Genomic DNA, 19,959 nt, shown 5'->3' on the forward strand with positions numbered 1-19,959 from the left:
TTTCGAATCAAGTGGAAATATATATTTTTCATGCAAGATTGAATTAGAGCTCCAGATTTCCTTCCATCATAGATTAAGATATTCAACATGCTAATGAAAGTTCTTTAGTTATTTACATGAATTGTCCCAATCACTCTTTCGTCATACTACGAGTATAACGTAACATAATTATCTAGTAGACACAGTATAGCCTAAACAAAAATTTCCAGTTCCACGTATTTATTTTATCTAACCAGGGTTTCGAGAAGAAGATGAACAATGAGATTAATGATTATGGGAAATGAGGCCATGTAAACTATTGATTTTTCATACCATTAATTTACTACGTTCTGATATAATGAACATTTTCCCAATTAGAGACTAGTTTAAGTCGAAAAAAGTTTCCTCATAATCTGAAATTAATAACATAGAAAATTTGACCAAACAAGTTCAAGATTTAGTTTTTTTTTGTTTGTGTAGCATCCAATAACAGAAACCAATTACAATCATTGTAGAGGCTGTTTCGATGATTCTGATTGGTTCCCAAAGAGTACTTGACTAAGAACGTTCGTAAGAAAAGTAAGTACAACCACAGATACAAAACGTCTGAGGTACGACCCACAGAAAACTGAGTAAATCTCTTCCTCAATTGGATTATAAGTAAATTATTTACAAAAGCTATTCAATTGAATTTCAATTTTCGGGATTCTATTCAACGGTGTCATAACAAACTAATTTGAGATTCTCTTTTGTGTAGTACGCTTCAAAGATTCACACTATGAACAGATCTGGATTTCACGGAGAAATTAAAATTTTAGATAAATCTTATCTGAATTCGGTTGCTAATTGAAGAGGAGCTGAAAAATATGATGAAGTTGAAATATTGATATTCAGCTCAGAAGAAACAATATTGAATCTGTATTCTACTAAATAGTTTTAAAACTGAACTATCAAAATAATAATAGGTATTACCTAATAATAGGTATGTATATCTCTCCTTGTTCATCCTAGATTGAAGTTTGTTCATTCTAGTGATAGATTCATACAGAGTATGTGAAATTCCATCATCAAAATCTAAATCTGGTCTTCATAAATGCATGTCCAGTGAATCGTGCTGGCAGCTGTTAATTAGCCAGTGTCAGTGCTGAGAAGATGTTATGAGAGAAGCCTATTTCAATCAATATGTTTTTTCACTCTACTTAAACTAATAATCCCGCACTTTCATGATAATAATCAACGCACTACTCATAAGGATTTCATTAATATGATCTAGTCATAAACAAAAATATTTCACATTTAATGAGTACGGTACCAAAAGTTGGTGCAAAACTTTTTCGATCTAAAAAAAAGCACTAGCTTCAGTAAAAGCTCTGTCGATTTATTATCGCCTACTTTGGGAATCAATTATTCTTATATTCCATAATATATCACTTATTACTTAACCAATTACTTATCACATAATGATATAATTACCTCATAATCACCATATATTGGGATTTTGTTGCATTGGTTCCATCAAATGATGTAATTTTATACCAATTAAATTTGATTGGCTTTTGTGTAATTATTATTATTATTATTGATAATATTATTACTTCTTTCATGAAGGTAAATGATTTTTGGGCCCTAATACAATTCTACAGAAAGATAAGTTCAGAAACAAAAATAATCGTTGGCTTGGTCACATTTGACCCAGCCATACCATTAAAGGGGATTCAATCTGTGAATCTATAAATTCAATTATCTATAAAAAAATGTGTAAAAGATTTTTATTAAAAAAAAATATAACACAAAAAGAGAACATCAGGGATATTATATTCAATAAAAAAACTGGGATTTACACAATTAGAGAGAACATTTCCATACAAAATGTAAGATTTTTTGAAAATTTTCAGTACATAACTTTTACCTATGTCAGTTTATTTGTGAACTGATAAAAACTATGTTATTACAGGTTTTTTTTGGAGATGGACTCATACTCTATGACATAAAAGCACAGAAGAGACTTTTGTTCAACAGGATGTATTTTTTTTTATTTTTTCAAAAATAGTATTGCACATTCTTGACATGCTTCAGATTTTTTCAACATAAATATTTTTTAAACTGTAATTTCATATTGTAAATGGTCTTGGAACAACAAGTAGACTATGTTCTTATTTGATTTTAAATAGAAAGACTTAATTATACATCTAAGAGTATTTTTTTAAATTTGGGGTCATTTTTGACCCAACCATACCTTGAGTGTGACCCCAAAGACACCATACCAGTTGAGGGTTAAGTGAAAATCAAGTAGAATTAAGTTATTCACAGTTTAATTCATGGGAATGGATTAGAGATTCTCTTGAAAACATGATTCACTATTGGAGATCAACAGTGTTGAAACCACAACTCCTGAATGAAATTCACTCCATGACCATCATTACGACCTACTCGATTGCCATCGATTATCACCTACCAAAACACCTAACATCAAAACATGAGTTCTAACACGTATCATCAAACTTTATTAAATAGAATTCGCTATCGAGACTATCGTTTTCTTGAAAGCATCAACTTTTATCAAGGTCGACACGCGAGAAGAACGCCTTCAATAAGCTCTGATACTGCACAAATGCATGCAAGTGTTGCTGTACGCCTCTAATGCACTGGTTAAAAACAGAATATACGACGATAACTCTGTAGGTTAGACTGGAATTCAAAAACCTGGTTATTATAGCTTTTCTATTCAGAAGAATTCAGATGAATAAGTTATTTTCTATTCACATTCACATAACACATTTATTTATACGTAAAAGTATATTTATTATCGGATTTAAAGAAAAATATATGTGTTTTGTACTCTTACTCGTAGTTATTAATCTTTAATAACTTGATAATAGGCCTAGTAAACAATTTTAAAAAATGGTACTAAGATTTTTATTTCTATTCAAGAGTAGCCCTAAAAAATAAATAGTAGCCTTAACGAAAAAAGACAATTATTAACCTTTGTTTGTTCCTTCTTATTAGATTGCAGAGGATACGCTATTGAAATTACGCCTGTTAATGAAGTCCTCAAATATAGAAAACCTGTCAGCACATGGTTTTAAGACAGAAACCAAAGAGCGGTTTTCCTAGCAGTTGAACAGCTAATCTAATTGCACAGTTTATGAATAGGAATACATTGGATACATACTCTTAGCTCTCCCGTTGTAGGGGTGTCAGCTTGAGGCTAGCACTGCTAATAAACAGCTATGAGTTCTAAAATATTTCCTTGGTTGATAGTGATGAGGAATCTTACTAAAAGTGTGAGTTTATTCATCTCTCTCTCTACTCTCCTATCATCAAATCATCATCTCCTCCTCAAGCACAAGCTCAGAACTCATGTGAGCAGAAGAGAGATATGTTTTTTCTCTCCAGGACTCCATTAATCTGTTTTTATTCTATGAAAGAATACATTCTTTCTAATATATTCCATTAATTTCTATTACAGGACTCCATGGATCTGTTTTCTATTCTGTCCTCGAGAAAGAATAGATTCTTTCTAATCTCTCCCATGATCTGAAACCTGTTATAATTATTTCAAACCTCTAAGATTGAAATTATTATCATCATATAATAAGTATAACATTAACTGTAGCAAACGTGATTTCTATCCATTAATGTTTCATTTCGAAACATGTATAGAATCTGCTTGAAAATTTATATTACGGAATATTGATATCCCAAATTAGTTGTTCAAACTGGATTATTTTTTCACTGAAGTTGAGCTTCTTGTATTCTCTATATTGTACACTAGTCTTCGGTATAAGTTACGGTATAAGTTATAGCTGTGATGCAATATTTTAGAGATTAATCGCTACTTGTATGCTCTCAACTGTTCAAAGTTTACTGTTACAAGTTCTTTGACAATTATATTAGTTCAGTTCAGTGAATTTGTGAGTCTTGGAAAATCTCAGAAAATGGGTACGGTAACCCAACACGTTTGGGAGTGATAGAGATAGCAAGCAGTTGATTGACTTCAATTCAGTTTTTCAAACTTGGGTTCACATTCTACTTAATTGTTACATTCATGTTATACCAGTAATTGTGATACTTCATATTATAATAATTGTTACATTATATTATAGAATAATGAGAATTGTAAAATCTAGTATACAAATGTAAAATATAATGACACTATTATCAAAAATCCAAACTTGTGTCCGGTCTGGTTATCCAATCGGACCAAACAGCCTTCTTCAAAACATCTCACAAATTCAGTTACCTAGACTTGTCAATGTCAATGTCAATTTACTGGGAGAAACAGCTTCAACCCACCGCAGCGTTGTAGTCAGCCTCCATCCATTTCTAGAGAGCGATTGATTGGCTGATCGATATTGAATGGTCGTACAAGATTATTCCAGTTTATATGACAGACGCAACTGATAACGAATTTTCCAGCATTTTTTCAATCATCCCAATTCGCAGAAGAAAACATATTATTCATTTATAGTCTTTTTTTCTTCAGGGCTACTTTTAATATAAATGAAAATATAAATCTGAGTATCCTTATGAATTATTTTGACACGACATATTTCGGTTACTTGAAAATGGCATTAGTAGCCGAAACATGTCATGTCAAAATAATACGAATGGGTACTCAGATTCATATTTCCATTTATATTATTCTAAGATAAAGAACGAACTTAGAACTAATCTGATATAATAGGAGATACAGTTCTTATCATACATTCTTTTCCTGTATGAATTGTGAAAATGGGTTTGTAAATTACTTTGTATTGTAGAATCTTATTGTTTCTGTGCTTTGAATTTTTTGTATAATATTATATGTAAGTGTATTATGTATATGTGTATGTATATATCTATATATGTATAAGTGTATATGTATGTATAGATATATATATATATATATTATATATATATATATATATATATATATATATATATATATATATATGTGACGATTGACCATACATTTTGTTAAATGTCTTATGTCAAAAAAGAAATTTCTATTTCTTCTCACATTCAAGGTTTAGGCTCTAATGCCTGTACCAACTTACAAAATCTAGAAATATCCTATCAATTATATCAATTCGGCCTCAATAAGATTTTACAATATGAAGTAAAAATATAGAATAATGCTGAATATAATGTTACTGCCATCTTACTCCTAATTCCTCTCATACTAAAATAATAAACTTACTCAAAACCAAACGCTAAAAATTTCACTTGCATGCAAAATTGAAATTTTTCTCAAACTGAAGCAGCCTTTTTGCGGTCGTCAATTTTTTATTTTCAATAATATTTTGAACAGAATATTCATAGGTATCCACAGGTAGATTGCGTCCTCGAAATTCTTGGGGTGGGGGGGCTCAAAAACTATTTTGGTGGGGTCCAAAGAAAGGTTAGCAGTGTTTGAAATAGAGTTCAAAATAATATATTTCAATAGTTTAAAGTGACTAGTACCAAATTTGGAAATTCAGTGGGGGTGCGTCTGGGGCACCTCTGGTAAGGTGTTAGTGGTCCTGGCTCGAATGTTGACATTCTGCACACATCCTGGCACTCTTGACTCATCAAACCTAGCTATGTCACGCTAAAATACGTCCTATCTCCCAATGTTAAATCAAAGCTAAGTGTCTATCTGTCCCGTTCATCAGCGTAGCCTAGCTTTCAATGTTGGGAGATACAGGTGGCGCCATTTCACCTAACTGCTAGGGGGGGGGCTAAAACTAAGAGGTATGAGGGGGGAAGGAGTACCCCCAAAGGATAGAGGGTCCTGGGTTTTTCCCCATAAATGTTACATTCGAAGATGCTTCACTTTTACAATGCTTCATTTTTCCAGTTTTATACAAATGTGGTTGAAGTATCAATACATACATTATTAGTTATTAAATCATGAAATATCTATTAGAAATATAGGTCTACAGAGTAGGACTACACTGAAACAGATTTCTTAAAATAATGGAAAAAGATCATTTTTTCTTTTACAATGACAATTTCAACAGTTTCACTGGGATCATATTCTAATTGAAGAATAACTTTCAGTTAAAAAGCTGAAGAAACATTAAGCTGTTCCCATAATTCTCACCAACTCTGTACATACATTTTTGATTGTGCCCTTTCTTTTGCTTCCACTGTGACATCTTGCAACTTGTTAATTCTCACGTTGAAATTCATGCAATAACTCACTCATTGTGCCCTGATCAATAATATTATATCCATTCTATATTCAATCTTCAACTATACCACAGAGAAAAATATATTATTTATTACTCCGTATCCATACTTTAAAGGCAATTTTGCTACATTGTTGATACTGTAGAAGGAATTATACTACTACTGTTTGAAAAGTATTAAATCAGAATGAGATTCTAAGGATTCGTGTAGATGGACCCGTATTTTCAATATTTATCTGATCCTTGGGGGGGGGGGATAGCCCCTGGAGATAGGACGGCTACGTCTCTCAAAAGACGTATTTCAGCGTAATGTGAAGAGACTCTAACACATTGAAAGCAGTACCATGCTGTTTTCATTCCATTTTTTATATTCAAATATGTTCATACATGCTTATATGGTCTCTTACATGCTTTTATGGATTGATTCCATTTGAGAGATTCAATCCATTTCCATTATTCCATTCGCAGAGGAATAAATTCACTCTTATTCTTATTTTAATCCTTACAAGACCAGTATATTATTCTTCTGGACCAAGCCCTAGATGGTAGGCCCACTCTCCATTTCCTGCGGATGCTGAGGACACGGCCATTTTGTGCGGCGCTCGTCCCACAGCGACTTCTTCCGTTCGGAGCGACCTTGACAGTGCGACGCTGCGGCAGAAAGCGAAGGCTGTCGTCGCGCGCGTCCAAATCGCGCGTCCAAAGGTCATTGACCCCTTCAGGGCGTCCGACGCTGCACCACACCCCTCATCTTTATGCTCCGCTCTTTTGGACATGTCCTATGCAAATCTAAATTTATTACGGCTGTTGTTGAAAAAGTGGTGGGCGGCTGATTTGTGATGATTTTTTGGCCTTGTCGACCTTGCTGCTGAAGAGGCAGGCAGGGTGGCGACAGAGTGGTTGCAGAGCAGCAGGCTCCAGCTATAAATAGGAAGACACTCGTCCCAACCAACTCAAGAAGTCACTTTTAGTGGGTTGTGAGTTCTGGACAAGTAGCGCATCCCTGCTGCTAGAAGCTTCACCATGCAGTCGACTGTGAGTATAAAGTATCATACAACTTTAACAAACTTCTTTCCAATTCTAGTTTCAATTGTATCAATAATTTGCAAATTCAAGTCTAATTAAGTCTTAATTGACTGCATAATACATAAAAGTATGCAATTATTGTGTGATTTCATAAGGATGGGGTCTTGATTGAAGGTAGTAGGCTAACTTATTCCATAAATTTCATAAAACAACCGATTGCTTTTGATTATCAGTTGGAATTATTGTTGAATAACAATAATTCACGAATTGAAGTACAATCAGATTGGCAAATTAATTTTTGAAAGTGTCATAACATTTTGCAAATTTATGTTCAATTGATTTTCATACATGAATTTCTTAATAACTCTTTTCTTCGAAAACTTTTATTATTCTAATGAATCAACTTTATATAAATAAACTTTTAATTAAATAATGCATTTTTTAATCGAAATTTGGGAGAGGGAAAATTTAGGTTTAGCTTATTCTCCTCTCCTATTCATTGTATAATCATTTTTGCTGGTATTTGGATGGGATAAATAAATACATACGTTAATAGTATACATTAAAGTAGTATGTAGTTATTGTGTTGTAAGATTACATTAGGTTGAAGTCTTGATTGAAGTAATATTCCATAAAGTTGATGAAGATTCCAATTGCTTGTATTTTTCTGTTGAAATTATTGTCAAATAGTTAAGTATTTCAAAAATTCGAGTTCAATTGAATCTTAATTCACAAATTGATTCTGGAGTTGAAAGTATGACATTACTTTGATAATAGGATGAAATTCTGATTGAAACTTTCCATAAGTTCCAATTGCATATGAATTCTAGTTGCAATTATCATAATAATTTGTACATTGATTCAAGTTAAATCACACGTTTATCATTTATCATAATTATTCTAGAATATATTATTTTCTATTCTTATTTTATATGGTTAAACAAAGTGATCATTGTTGTCTCTGGTTTCCAAAGATCATCATTTTATTCCAATCATTGGAGTGATGATTGTAAGAAGGGTTCTTGTAATAGTAGAAAAGTTGATTCATTCACTAGATATTAATTGATGTTATTATGATGATGTTGGCCATTTACATCAAGAATTGAATAATTTTCTAGTATCTGAATTGAATAATAATTAATCACTCATTGTCTAGCTGAGAAACTTGACAGAGTAAGTTTATTGAAAATTGAGAAGTTTTTACACACTAAATTGTGGATCAAATTTTACATTTGAGAAAGTAGCACCTATTTGAAAAATTTCCAGTTTGTAACCTTGAGTAACAAACATTCACTTAAAAAACGTTCAGACGGTCAAATCACATGAAATTTCCATCAAAAATTGGATGATTAGATAGGTTTTATCAATGAAATGAGTTAGTGAACAATAATGACATAGGTGGGTGTTTTTTGTCTATTTTGGGATACAGATGATAGTTGATAGATGATGAGTGGGCCTGATAAAACTTTTTATTTGGTTCTTAATGTGAATTGAATAATCTCATCATTAGATAGTTGAACCAAACAAGGACCACTCATCACATTTCAATAGTTTCATAAGTTTTTAAACTTACTGAAAACTGCATCAGATTTCACCATGAATAGTATTCTAACTACATAATGCTTCATATCACTATATGCTATCACACGCAGAAGTCTCAGGTTCAATGAAATAGAAATAGCATGTAATCCGTTTTTCCATTCAGAACTTTGAATTTCATTCAATAGGTACTCTATACTTTCTCTTTGAACTATCAAAAATACAACAAATCTATTTTTTTCATTACAATTGAGTAACTTACAGATTATTCAAATTTTACAGGAACTATTTTATTACTGTCATCCTATCAGCTTCTCTTGAATGGATGTCTTTGAAATTTTGTTCTGGAGTTTAGCCAAATGAAGTGAATTATTTTAAAAGTGCGATAAATCGCCATAACCCATTCATACGTTTTATTTGATTGATTTGTCATAAAATTAAACTATTAAGCTTAATCTCAGAGATATTCCATAAAATATTTTTTCCATGGTTTCAGAAGTTAATTGAAAAATATCTAGAATGTAATGATTTATTGCTCATGAGATGATAGGAAATCTACTAGCAGATTATGGTATTTTTTAATATAGCAGTATGTTACAGTTCAACAAAATTAATTTTATTTTTAATTTGATTGATTGAGAATTGCAGTCAACCTAATAAAAATTATGTTTTCAATTGGCTACAATAAAAATCAAGTTGAATCATGTCTAAAACGTTATTCATTGTGAACGACAAGTATTTGAGTTTTATTTAGTATCTACACTTCATAGATCACAATATTATAAATCGTCATCACAGCTCAGTTACTTTTTCTATAATCTGATCAACTCAATCTGCTTCCAGATGGACAGTATTTTGAATTATTTGTAACCATCGATCAATTTTATTACTTCAGAATGAATAATGACTATCACTCACCAATTTTAGTAGCTATTAAAGAATATGGATCATTATTTTTTATATCTTTCTCTGTTCTATCTCTATCAAATAGAAATACTTTTCCTTCACTGAAAAACAACTTAGTTGAAAACATTACTACCTATGTTTCCAGCTAAATCTTCCTGCAATCGTTTATTGAAATATAATTAACAACTGAAGCACTTCATTTTTTAATATTATCTTCAACTTTCCAATCAAAATCTCCTTTTGAGCTATGATTATTGATCTGTTCCAGAAATAAAAGGTACGGTACTGCAATGGCTACTAGGTTGTTATTGAATTCCGTACATATAAAATAATATTTTTGAAAAATACTATTTCTCAATAAATACATCCCTTTATGATAATATGAAAATTCATTTCACATTTCTATGGAATAGAATAAGACTAACAATGATTTTTACAAATGAGATAAGTAGTTATGATAGAGTAGTTATGAACAAGTTCCGATAGATTAGCTCATGCCAAACCACTTTTTATTGAGCTCAACATAATGACAATAGTGAATTTTTACATATACATAGTTTTATTACACATTAAAAAGAACATTTCTAACTTAAATCTGAGACTCGATACTCATTCTTATAATACACGAAACTGTGACAGAATTGATGTGCCATACCACCGACTTTCTAAGACAGCCAACAGCTATGATACAATTGGGATAAAATTATTTAATAAACTTCCTACAGATCTCATATCAGAGTCAGATAAAAGATTCAAAAGTAGATTATGCAAATGGCTTCTGTTAAATCCTTTCTATTGTATCAATGAATTCCTTGAAAATGTAATTTCTCTATAGTTACCAGATGTATATTTACACTTGTGCTAGTGAATGTCTTTATATCTTAATAGTACTGTATTGTGACCTGTATTTCAATTTCACCAATTTAAAGCTTTAAGGATTGATTATTGACACACATTATTACCTAAAGACTGTTATGTGACATTGTTTTTTCATTATTATTGTATTGTACCTGATATTTGACGTTGTCTGTGTTCCATGAATTTGATGGCAATAAAATTTTATTTATTTATTTATGATTAACAAAGAGTGTAGCTCCAAAAGTCACTTTTGTTTGTGAGCAATTAATTGTCCATCAAAAGGTCCAACTACAACCTTTTCAAGGATAAAACACCCCCTTAATCTGTGATATTATTAGAACGTCAACAACTTTAATCACAGATGATTATCTCAGTTATATAATGGGTGCCAACTGCGCAGACCTGGTTGCCTTGAAAGGATTCACCCGTGGGCCTTCCTTTTGGTTTAGAGATCACTAACCTCGCCCCTGAATTTGATCGAAAGCAAAAGTTGAGGGAATCCGATATTCGACCGTTATTTGAGATTCATTTAATTATTGGTGCGGTGAATTTAGCGTCGGTGTATGGTCACGTGATCGCCGAGTGACACCCGAGTGATTTTGGCGCCAAGGGCGGTTGGTTTGCGCGGGAAACCACGCCCTGGGAGTGGTTCAGGCGTACCTGCTGGTGGTGCGTGGCGTTTTGCTCTTGTTGCATCACCGTCGTCGCAGCCAAAGAGGAAGAAACGCAGCAGATTGATGTAGGGCGTGTCTGGTTGACCTTGGCGGCCACCACCTTAACCTTAACAGTGCCAGACACCATTTGACCTTTAGATGACCGCTGATCCTCGCATTGATCTAATAATGCTGCTGCTGCTGCGGCTGCTAATGGAGGTTGTGATGCTGATGCTCCTCTACTGAACCAGCTTGTGCCCTCAGGGTAGACTCATGTTATTGTCGTTCAAGATTCAAGACCAAGGCAACTGTGCCTGATCACCCGTCTTTCCTTATACACCTTTAGGCTACCTATTTGTTGTCAGACTCCCTCTGCTTCGAACTTGTTTTTGACTGCATTTTTGTTTTCTTTCTCTCCTAAGCATTGTCTTGAAGATTGTTTCTTGGAAGAATGGTGGAAAAAGTTGAAAACAATATGAGTTAGACTTATTCAATTACCATACTCATTTCTCACCCGCGTAATAAAGGATATTTCCATTTCAGTTTATGCCATTTCACTCGAGTGATTTTCTATCAAGTGATCATACCAAACAACAAATCACTTGATAAACCATATCACTCATAACAAGTTATATCATAAGATTTAATTATTCTAATTGTTCAGCCTATCTGTGACCAAACTGAAGTTACTACCTCTTAATTTCTTCATTTGTCAGGATCCGTAAATAATTCAACTTATATTTATGACTAGGTATGGAAAAATAAAATAGATGGGTGATCTACCTTATTGGATATGAATCTTGTCCAATGCAGATAATTTGTATAATTTAATAATAATGTTCAAGTTCAAAGTTTTTAAGTGAGCTAAAATCATCCTGTAATATAATTACGCAAATACAAAGCTGAAGACAAACTCAGCTATGCCAAAAATAAATTAATATAATTGAAATAGTTATTTGTGCAACTAGTGCGCAAAGTGACAGTTTGCTGCACCGAAAGGAACGTTTACGCACGAACCGTAGGCGAGGGCGGAATGGTTTCTTGAGTGCAGTGGAGGAACTTTGCTCACGTATTTCACATTAAATTTTTCCTACGGTTACCATTGAATATGAGAAGTGGTTGATTATGGGTAAAATGATGGCTGAAATCCATCAAATATTTGTCTGTATAATTTTGTTATTAGTAACAAATTTAAATTCTTTTAAACTTGATAATGAAATTGAAAGTTAATAATTGATCATTTATTCAAATTAAAAATTAAAATAATGCAATTAATTAAAAAATTGAATAATTTTGAGTAAATCTTAATTTCTAAATAATTTTTCAACCAATCAATTTATGAATGAAAAAAATATTATTCGAAATAATGAATAATTAATAATATTCCAATAATGTATAATTTAATGAGTTCTCATTTTTATTTATTTGAAAATCAGAAAAAATATAGATAGAACAAATTCGCATTTAAAATACACGTCAACAGCTGATTGGGATGGCTGCAAGATAATACCTACGCAAAGTATTAAGAGTATGCAAAGTAATACTTTGCGCACTGGAGCGGAAAAGTGATTCTTTGCATTCTGTAATCAGTGCAGGAATGGTCACTTTTCAAGGTAACTGTAGGAAAAATATAATACAGTACTGTAATTTCAGAACCAAAATATTACAATAAGTTCAATTTAATATAGAATGACTCTTTTCAACAGAAGATTATTCTGTATTTTCGGAGAGGTGCAGCCCCGCCCAACCCCCTTATCACCCCTACACTCAATCCTGGATCCGTCACCAATTCCAAATCAATAAATATAACTTCATATTATTAGATACCGTACGAATAGTTCTAATTAGCTAATTGTTAGATTTTGTTTGCTAACTGATGTGGTTTGTGGTTTGTTGCAGATGCTGGTTGCAAGCCTGGTTGCTCTGTCAGCCTTCTCGGCGTACGCCTACCCCAGCGTTCCCCTCGCCGTCTACCCCGCCCCCGTTCCAGTCCTGCCTGCTGTCAAGTCCCAATTCCACGCACAGGATGAGCTCGGCCAGTACACGTGAGTACCATACACGCAATACAATGAAAATAGAATTCTGAATAATTATGAAAAACAAGGGCTACTTTTAGTGGTAATATAAATAAATGGAATTAGTATCCTTTTTAGAAATCCTACTTCTTTTTTAAAATATAATAAACTTTCAAAATTATAGAACCATTGATGGAAATACTTTTTAATCAATTTCTAAATGTTTCATATATTTTAAAAGTTAATTGTTTTTGTTTTAAAGAAGTAAAAGATTACCAATATAAGAATACCATTATTATGAAGAGAGGAGTTCATTTGTTTCCGATGGTGATGACCAACATAAACATTGGGCTTTTGCGTATCATACCTTACTATCACCTTATCAATTATAACAAAAAATGTTATTAAATTTTAAACGTTTATTTATGAACAATATGGTAAATCAAATTTTTTAGTTTGGGAAGATACATTTTTTTGAATTTTCAAGAGTAGTTCTGTTAATATAGTCGAAACCGTTTATGATCTGGAAAGAAAACGGAGTTAGCACTTCAACAACCCATAACTTGTTCATTAGACCACTTGAAAAATTCAGTTGCCACTTTTTCTCACTCTTATAATGATCTTAACAATAATATTAAAAAGATTATCCAATTTAAATAAAAACAGTGTACCGAACAGTCGCTTGGGTATGAAAGTGAGAAATGAGTAAATGTAGAAGTTTGGTGGTTTCCGAACCACTCTCCATGACTCTCCGTAAGTCCAAATGCACTCTCCATAACTGAGTGTATATGAGAGCTAGTCTCAAACAGGCACGCTTCCAGTGGAAAAACTATGCCTTATTGCCTCTCATTCTATTTTCTGTGATAAGGCAGCTCTTATTGCAAAGAAAACCACTCCTCAATTTCGACGTATTATTTATTATGTCGTTTATTGAGCTTTCAAGATGTTTAATGGATGAAGCATATCGGTACCAATTTTCTTCTTGAGGAGAAATTGAATGCAGAAAATATAAAATATCAAAGTAAAATAAAAATATGAAGTATTTCATTAAAATTGAGATTTCCAATGGAACCGACGTTATTCAGCTATCGTTACTACGTTGCTGGTACTACTCTTACGCACAAAATGTGAAAAAAGGTAATAGGGTACTTAATACTGTAGTTGAATACTCTTCAGTTCAATAAGCACACTCTACGCCACTTGACTTGGTCGTACATAGTATAAGCGGCTCAGAAACTCCCACTTGTAATATTTTTGCAAGAAGTCTATTCAAAAAGTTGAAAGAAGTCGAGATTGATTGATGTAGAACAGCTTATCTTGGATAGCCTTCCAACAAAGAGGAAACTTTTTCAATAAAAGCTTAAGCATTCACTTCTTGCTCCATTCAGAGTTTGAGACCTAAAGCGAACCTATACTGTATACTTGCTAAGTATTTTCAACCAAAGCTGTGGTTGAGTTTCCACAAGAATTTTATAATGTTGATATTAAAACCGCGATAGTGATATGCATCTCATGTTTCATATGAAGACCGATATCTATGAAGTTAATATCTAATAGATTTGAATTGAATTCACTTGAATCAGGCAATTTTAGCATTGAAAGATATCTTATGCTTTCTATCAAATGATGCAATTTCATAGAATAGTGATGAAAAGTATGAAATAAAAACTTATCAATTATATAAAACAATATCAATATTTTGAAAATTTTCCTTGTTGCTACTGTAGCCAGAATATGAATTTGGAGCTGTGATGATCAGTTGGCCAGCCTTATTTATATTTACCAAATTCACAAGAGTCAATATGTGACATACAGGACACATTCTATAATAAACTTTTTGTGCAGTTGAGAAGTTGATATTGTGGTAATTATTCATATTAAATAAAAATACTAAGAAATTGTCAAAAACCACAGATTTATTCATACTTAGAAATACCGGTTTCGGTTGTTACACCATTGTCAATCTCTGATAAACTCAGTTTAACAACTGTAACCGGTCTTTCTAAGTATCAATAAATCTGTGGTTTTTGACAATTTCTTTTTATTTAACTCTAATAAAACTGGCTATTTATGCTATAAAGCTCCTACTTGCTGGAATATTTCTTTAAGGTTCGATGAAATTATACTCTATTCAGGTTATACCCTACAAAATGAAGAAAAAAATCATCATTTGAGAAAGATGGAGATTCTGTGTACTTGACTAACACTCATTCTTAATTTTTATTCCTAATTTTCTATGGTGGAAATTTGAACAGTTTAGAAAGAATAATATAATTATTGACAAAAACTGATGTACTATATTGGCAAGCTAATAACAATTATCAAGTTTCTATTTATATCTACAATATGAACAGAAAACATGAAAATCAACCATAGATCGGATAGCGTAGCCGTTTGGTGGGTCTGAGGCGTCGCAACTTCAGTCTTCTATCGCTGCGACTGGTCGTGGGTTCGAATCCTGCCTGGGACTTAATTATTAATTTGATCATCACATTCAATTACCCACTTACAAGCAACAAAATCTCATTTCAATAGCAATTTTATAAATTCACTTATTAAATCTTATCTGGCCTCAACTTGCTAGAAAAGAACTAAAAAATTGACGTGTTCTTCAACAAATTTACTTCATAAGGCAAACACAAAATACAAAAATCCATTCTTCGATGTAACCAAATAACTGTGTTCACTAATCAAGTTTAGAAGACATGCTATATATGAGCAATTATTCACTTTCGAACATTTGAAATGCATTACATTGATGGAAAAAGACCTTCATCTCCCGTGTGTTCTTCATCTCAGTCATGCCACTGCTTGAGAATCAATAAAAAAATTGAATTATATTCTCATAGCTGAAATTATAAATTGAATAATAACCATTCAATTTCTGCAGTAGTTGTGGCTACAGAGACGTCTTTTCAGCTAATGCCAAGACGGAGACATGATATTCTGAGCGTTAAAATATATTATATCTCTTGCTAGTCTTCATCAATATTCAATATATTACAAACTATAATATAGAGATATGACTGGGCGAAAAGGATGAAGCACTAAATTAGAAACTAACATTACAATTGATAGATCTCTCAGAAATTGGAAAATGTAGGTATTTCAGAAAATTTATTTCAATGATATAATTTAATTTGTTCACAGTTACGGCTACACAGACGGCCTCTCGGCCAAGACTGAAACCAAGACCTTCGATGGAGTGACCCGCGGCGGTTACAGCTACCTGGACTCGAACGGCATTGTACAGAACGTCAACTACGTGTCAGACCCCGCCAACGGTTTCCGTGTTGCCGCCTCCAACCTGCCCCTGGCCCCCGTGCCGCCCCCAGCAGCTCTGCCCGTCGCCCCCGAACCAGTCAAGGACACCCCCGAGGTCATCGCCGCCAAGGAAGCCCATCTAGCTGCTGCCAGGGAGGCCCAAAGCGTCGCCTCAACTGTGAGTAGCCCCACATCATAGAATAAGCGTATAGTGTTCTCTGTATAGTAGTAGAGAAAAGTAGTAGCAGAGGAAACTTCTATAATAGATTGTTTATTCCGTGGTAGTAGTATAATCAGTATACGTTTTCTCTTTCTACATCTTCACATACTGGCCCGGCTGCACAAAAGCATTTCAAATTCTAATCATGATCAAATTTTAAGAGAACCAACCAGAGAGGAGAAGGCTTCTCTAATAGACTATCAGGCATCAATTATTATCGTTGCATTCAACTAATCGATATTAAAAGTTAACAGACTTTTATGCAACCGGGTGGGTCTATGCTGTCTGTGTTCTGTCCTGTCAATCATTTTCAACAGTGCTATGAATCCTGAGTCATTCATGTGTGGATTTGATAGAGTATCACTGATTTATCTTGATATGATATAAATATTCCCATCAATATTATAATTTTGATGATGTACTTAATGTATGAATCAGTAAAGAATAAAAAAATTGATTCTATTCAAGAACCGTATTGCATATGAGTCGAAAGTGGAACAATTTTGTTACATTTTTTCTCAATATCTAGTTTTCATTGGAAACACTTCAATGAGCCTAACTTGATAGATGGGGAAAAGTCTTGAAAGAAATTACAGAGTCTTAGATAATATTTCTAATCAGACCCAAACCAATATGACAGGTTTTGATGTGTATCCATGATTCTGAATAATTATAAGGAATACAGCAATCAGCCATTCCCAGTTGGCTTAATTCAACTTGTGCCCGCCCCCAAAAATGAACAACAGGGGATCGATCATCTCAAGAGACGATGTCTGTACATAATAATTTTAGTGTCCACTGAGACTGAATTATAGCAGAGATTATGAATATTACTACACAGTATTCTTTCCTCTATTATTATTATCACTGTATATATTATTGTTTTAATCTGAACTTATTTCTTCTCAGGACTCGCCCGCCGAAGAATCGGAGACCCCAGAGACCCCTGAGACTCCAGAAGCCCCTGAGGCCCCAGTGACCCCCGAGGCAGTTCCCGCTGCCCCTGAGGCACCTAAGAGCGAGGAGCCCATCGTTGCCGCCCCCGCCCCAGCTGCCATCATTCCCGCTGCTGCCCCCGCTCCCATCTTCGCCCCCGCCCCCATCATCCCTGCCCCAGCTCCAGCTCCAGTTGTCTACTCCGCTCCAGTCCCAGCTCCAGTAGTCTACTCGGCTCCAGCCCCCATTGTCGCCGCCCCAGCACCCATTGTGCATGCTCCAGCTCCCATTGTGCACGCTCCCATTGTCTCCCAGTTCCACTCTCAGGATGAGCTCGGCCAGTACAGCTATGGCTACGCCGGTGGCCCATCTGCCAAGTCTGAGATCAAGACCTTCGATGGTGTCACCCGTGGTGGATACTCCTATGTCGATGCCAACGGTATTGTTCAGGTGAGTGTTGATTGATTATATTATTATTCAACTAAGATTTCCATCACCTGGAGAAATTTTTTACTGGAAGCTTCAATAACTAAAACTTCTTCTTGAAAGAGGTTAAAACAGGACCTCTCCAATATTTCAACTATACTTATCAATACTCTTTTCTCATTGCATCAACCCATTTAATGCTGCTAATGAAAGCAACTAATGGAAGTAACCAGGGGTCCCCCCCAAATCACTAATTTCGTGGACGCATACCACCCCTAAATTTAGAAACCCCTCCCATCCCAATAAATTGGGAACCGAAAAACCATCAGTAGTCATTTCAAACACTGCTGAACTTTTTTGGGGGGCAAACCCAAGATTAGGGAGCCGCTTAACAATTTCATGGACGCACTCTGCATCTAAACCCTCCCCCACTGGTGGGCACCCCTGAAGTAATGCAATGGAAGGCGCTAGTCACGTTGCATAACCCTTCGATCAATCTCCATTATGTTGTAGTCTTGTCATAGAGTCTAGGATCCTTATATATATTTTTTAAATTCTGCTGTTTTATTATTAACTGTTGCATTATTAATAATTGTTTCATCATTCCCTGTTTCATTAGTTACTCGTGCATTTGTCTTTGATATTCGTATCATGATTGTATTGTTTTTGTAACTTGGATTTTTATCGTGCGTTTTTTATAAAACTTAAATTTAACTACTTAATTATTTCAGAGTGCCAGCTACGTGTCAGACCCAGTGAACGGTTTCCGCGTGGCAGCCACTAACATCCCTCAGCCAGCTGTGCCGGTCGCCATTCCAGACAGCCCCGAAGTTGCCGCCGCCAAGGCCAAACACTTCCAGCTCTCAGCCGAGGCAGCCGCCGCCGCCGCAGCCGCCCCCGCCAACGAATAAGTGACTGTGACGTCGTTGCTAACCTGACTGTCTGGCTCTGACGTCATCATACATCACGTCACAATGTGTCGTCTTCATTGGTCAATTCACCAAGATAGCCTCAAAGCTACATTGTCATCAAGTGACCAATAAGACGTCACAGTTACATTGTCACATGACCAATGATGACGTCACAGCCTTTCAGTCACCTGACTGTGCCATCTAAAATCTCAGGCAGTAGTCACCTACCAGGCTTTCTCCTATCAATTGACTCCACCCATACTCCCTTGACTTCCCTCTAATTGTAAATTATACCAAACCCTACCACGAACGATATTAGCGATTTTGTTGTTATTTATATTGTGTACATGGTAAATAAATGAGTAAGTGCCATGCAAAATAATCTTCGTTTCCATTTAATCCTTTTCAATTTCTCAATGTGGAAAACGTAGGTATACCTACTTGGTGTAAGCAGGATGTTAGTAGACTCTGTCTGTTGTGTAATATTGATGAGACTGTTCCATTAAACTTACATCAGAATTCACTTCATTAATTTTCATAAAAACATAACTATTTGTAACATTTTGAATGTTCATGTATTAGAATGGATCTGTGCATTGAATATAAAATTGATGTCAGGCTGTGGATCTGCGATATTATAATTTTCAAAATTCTCACAGTATGTGATCAAAAACACAAAATATGTCAATACGGTACCTATTCAAAAGCTGAGGTTAGCTATGATTCATGTTTATAAAATTCTATAGGTACAATATAGTTACAATGCTGATACTATCACTCTTCAATCTGGATTCTCTTAGCTCTAATAATCACCATTTCATCCGAATATCTATTCAATTAGAACTTTTATAAAAAGAGAATAGGTAGCGGGGGAGAACATTACATAGCTTACTAGCAGAATTTAAAATAGTATAATCAATCTCATTGACAAAGACATGTTTCAATGCACTCCTATTATTGAACATGAATGAATTTCATTATTGATGGATTTGAAAAAAATGATAAATTGAAAAATTTTCAAATTGAAGCGTTTCTATCAAAATGAAATTGAGAAGAGTACCGTACCTATTT

General features: G+C 34.1%; 1 protein-coding gene across 1 annotated transcript; it reads left to right on the forward strand.

Moving 5' to 3' along the window:
* The first annotated feature begins 6,715 nt into the window (after positions 1-6,715).
* Positions 6,716-19,270, forward strand: LOC111061409 (translation initiation factor IF-2-like). Its single transcript, XM_039444580.1, has 5 exons — positions 6,716-7,169; positions 13,016-13,161; positions 16,282-16,573; positions 17,525-18,001; positions 18,709-19,270. Exons 1-5 carry the CDS (start codon positions 7,158-7,160, stop codon positions 18,886-18,888), a joined length of 1,107 nt encoding a protein of 368 aa, XP_039300514.1. The 5' UTR covers positions 6,716-7,157; the 3' UTR covers positions 18,889-19,270.
* The last annotated feature ends 689 nt before the right edge of the window (positions 19,271-19,959 follow it).

Source organism: Nilaparvata lugens, chromosome 1, assembly GCF_014356525.2.
Source record: "Nilaparvata lugens isolate BPH chromosome 1, ASM1435652v1, whole genome shotgun sequence".
Taxonomy (NCBI): domain Eukaryota; kingdom Metazoa; phylum Arthropoda; class Insecta; order Hemiptera; family Delphacidae; genus Nilaparvata; species Nilaparvata lugens.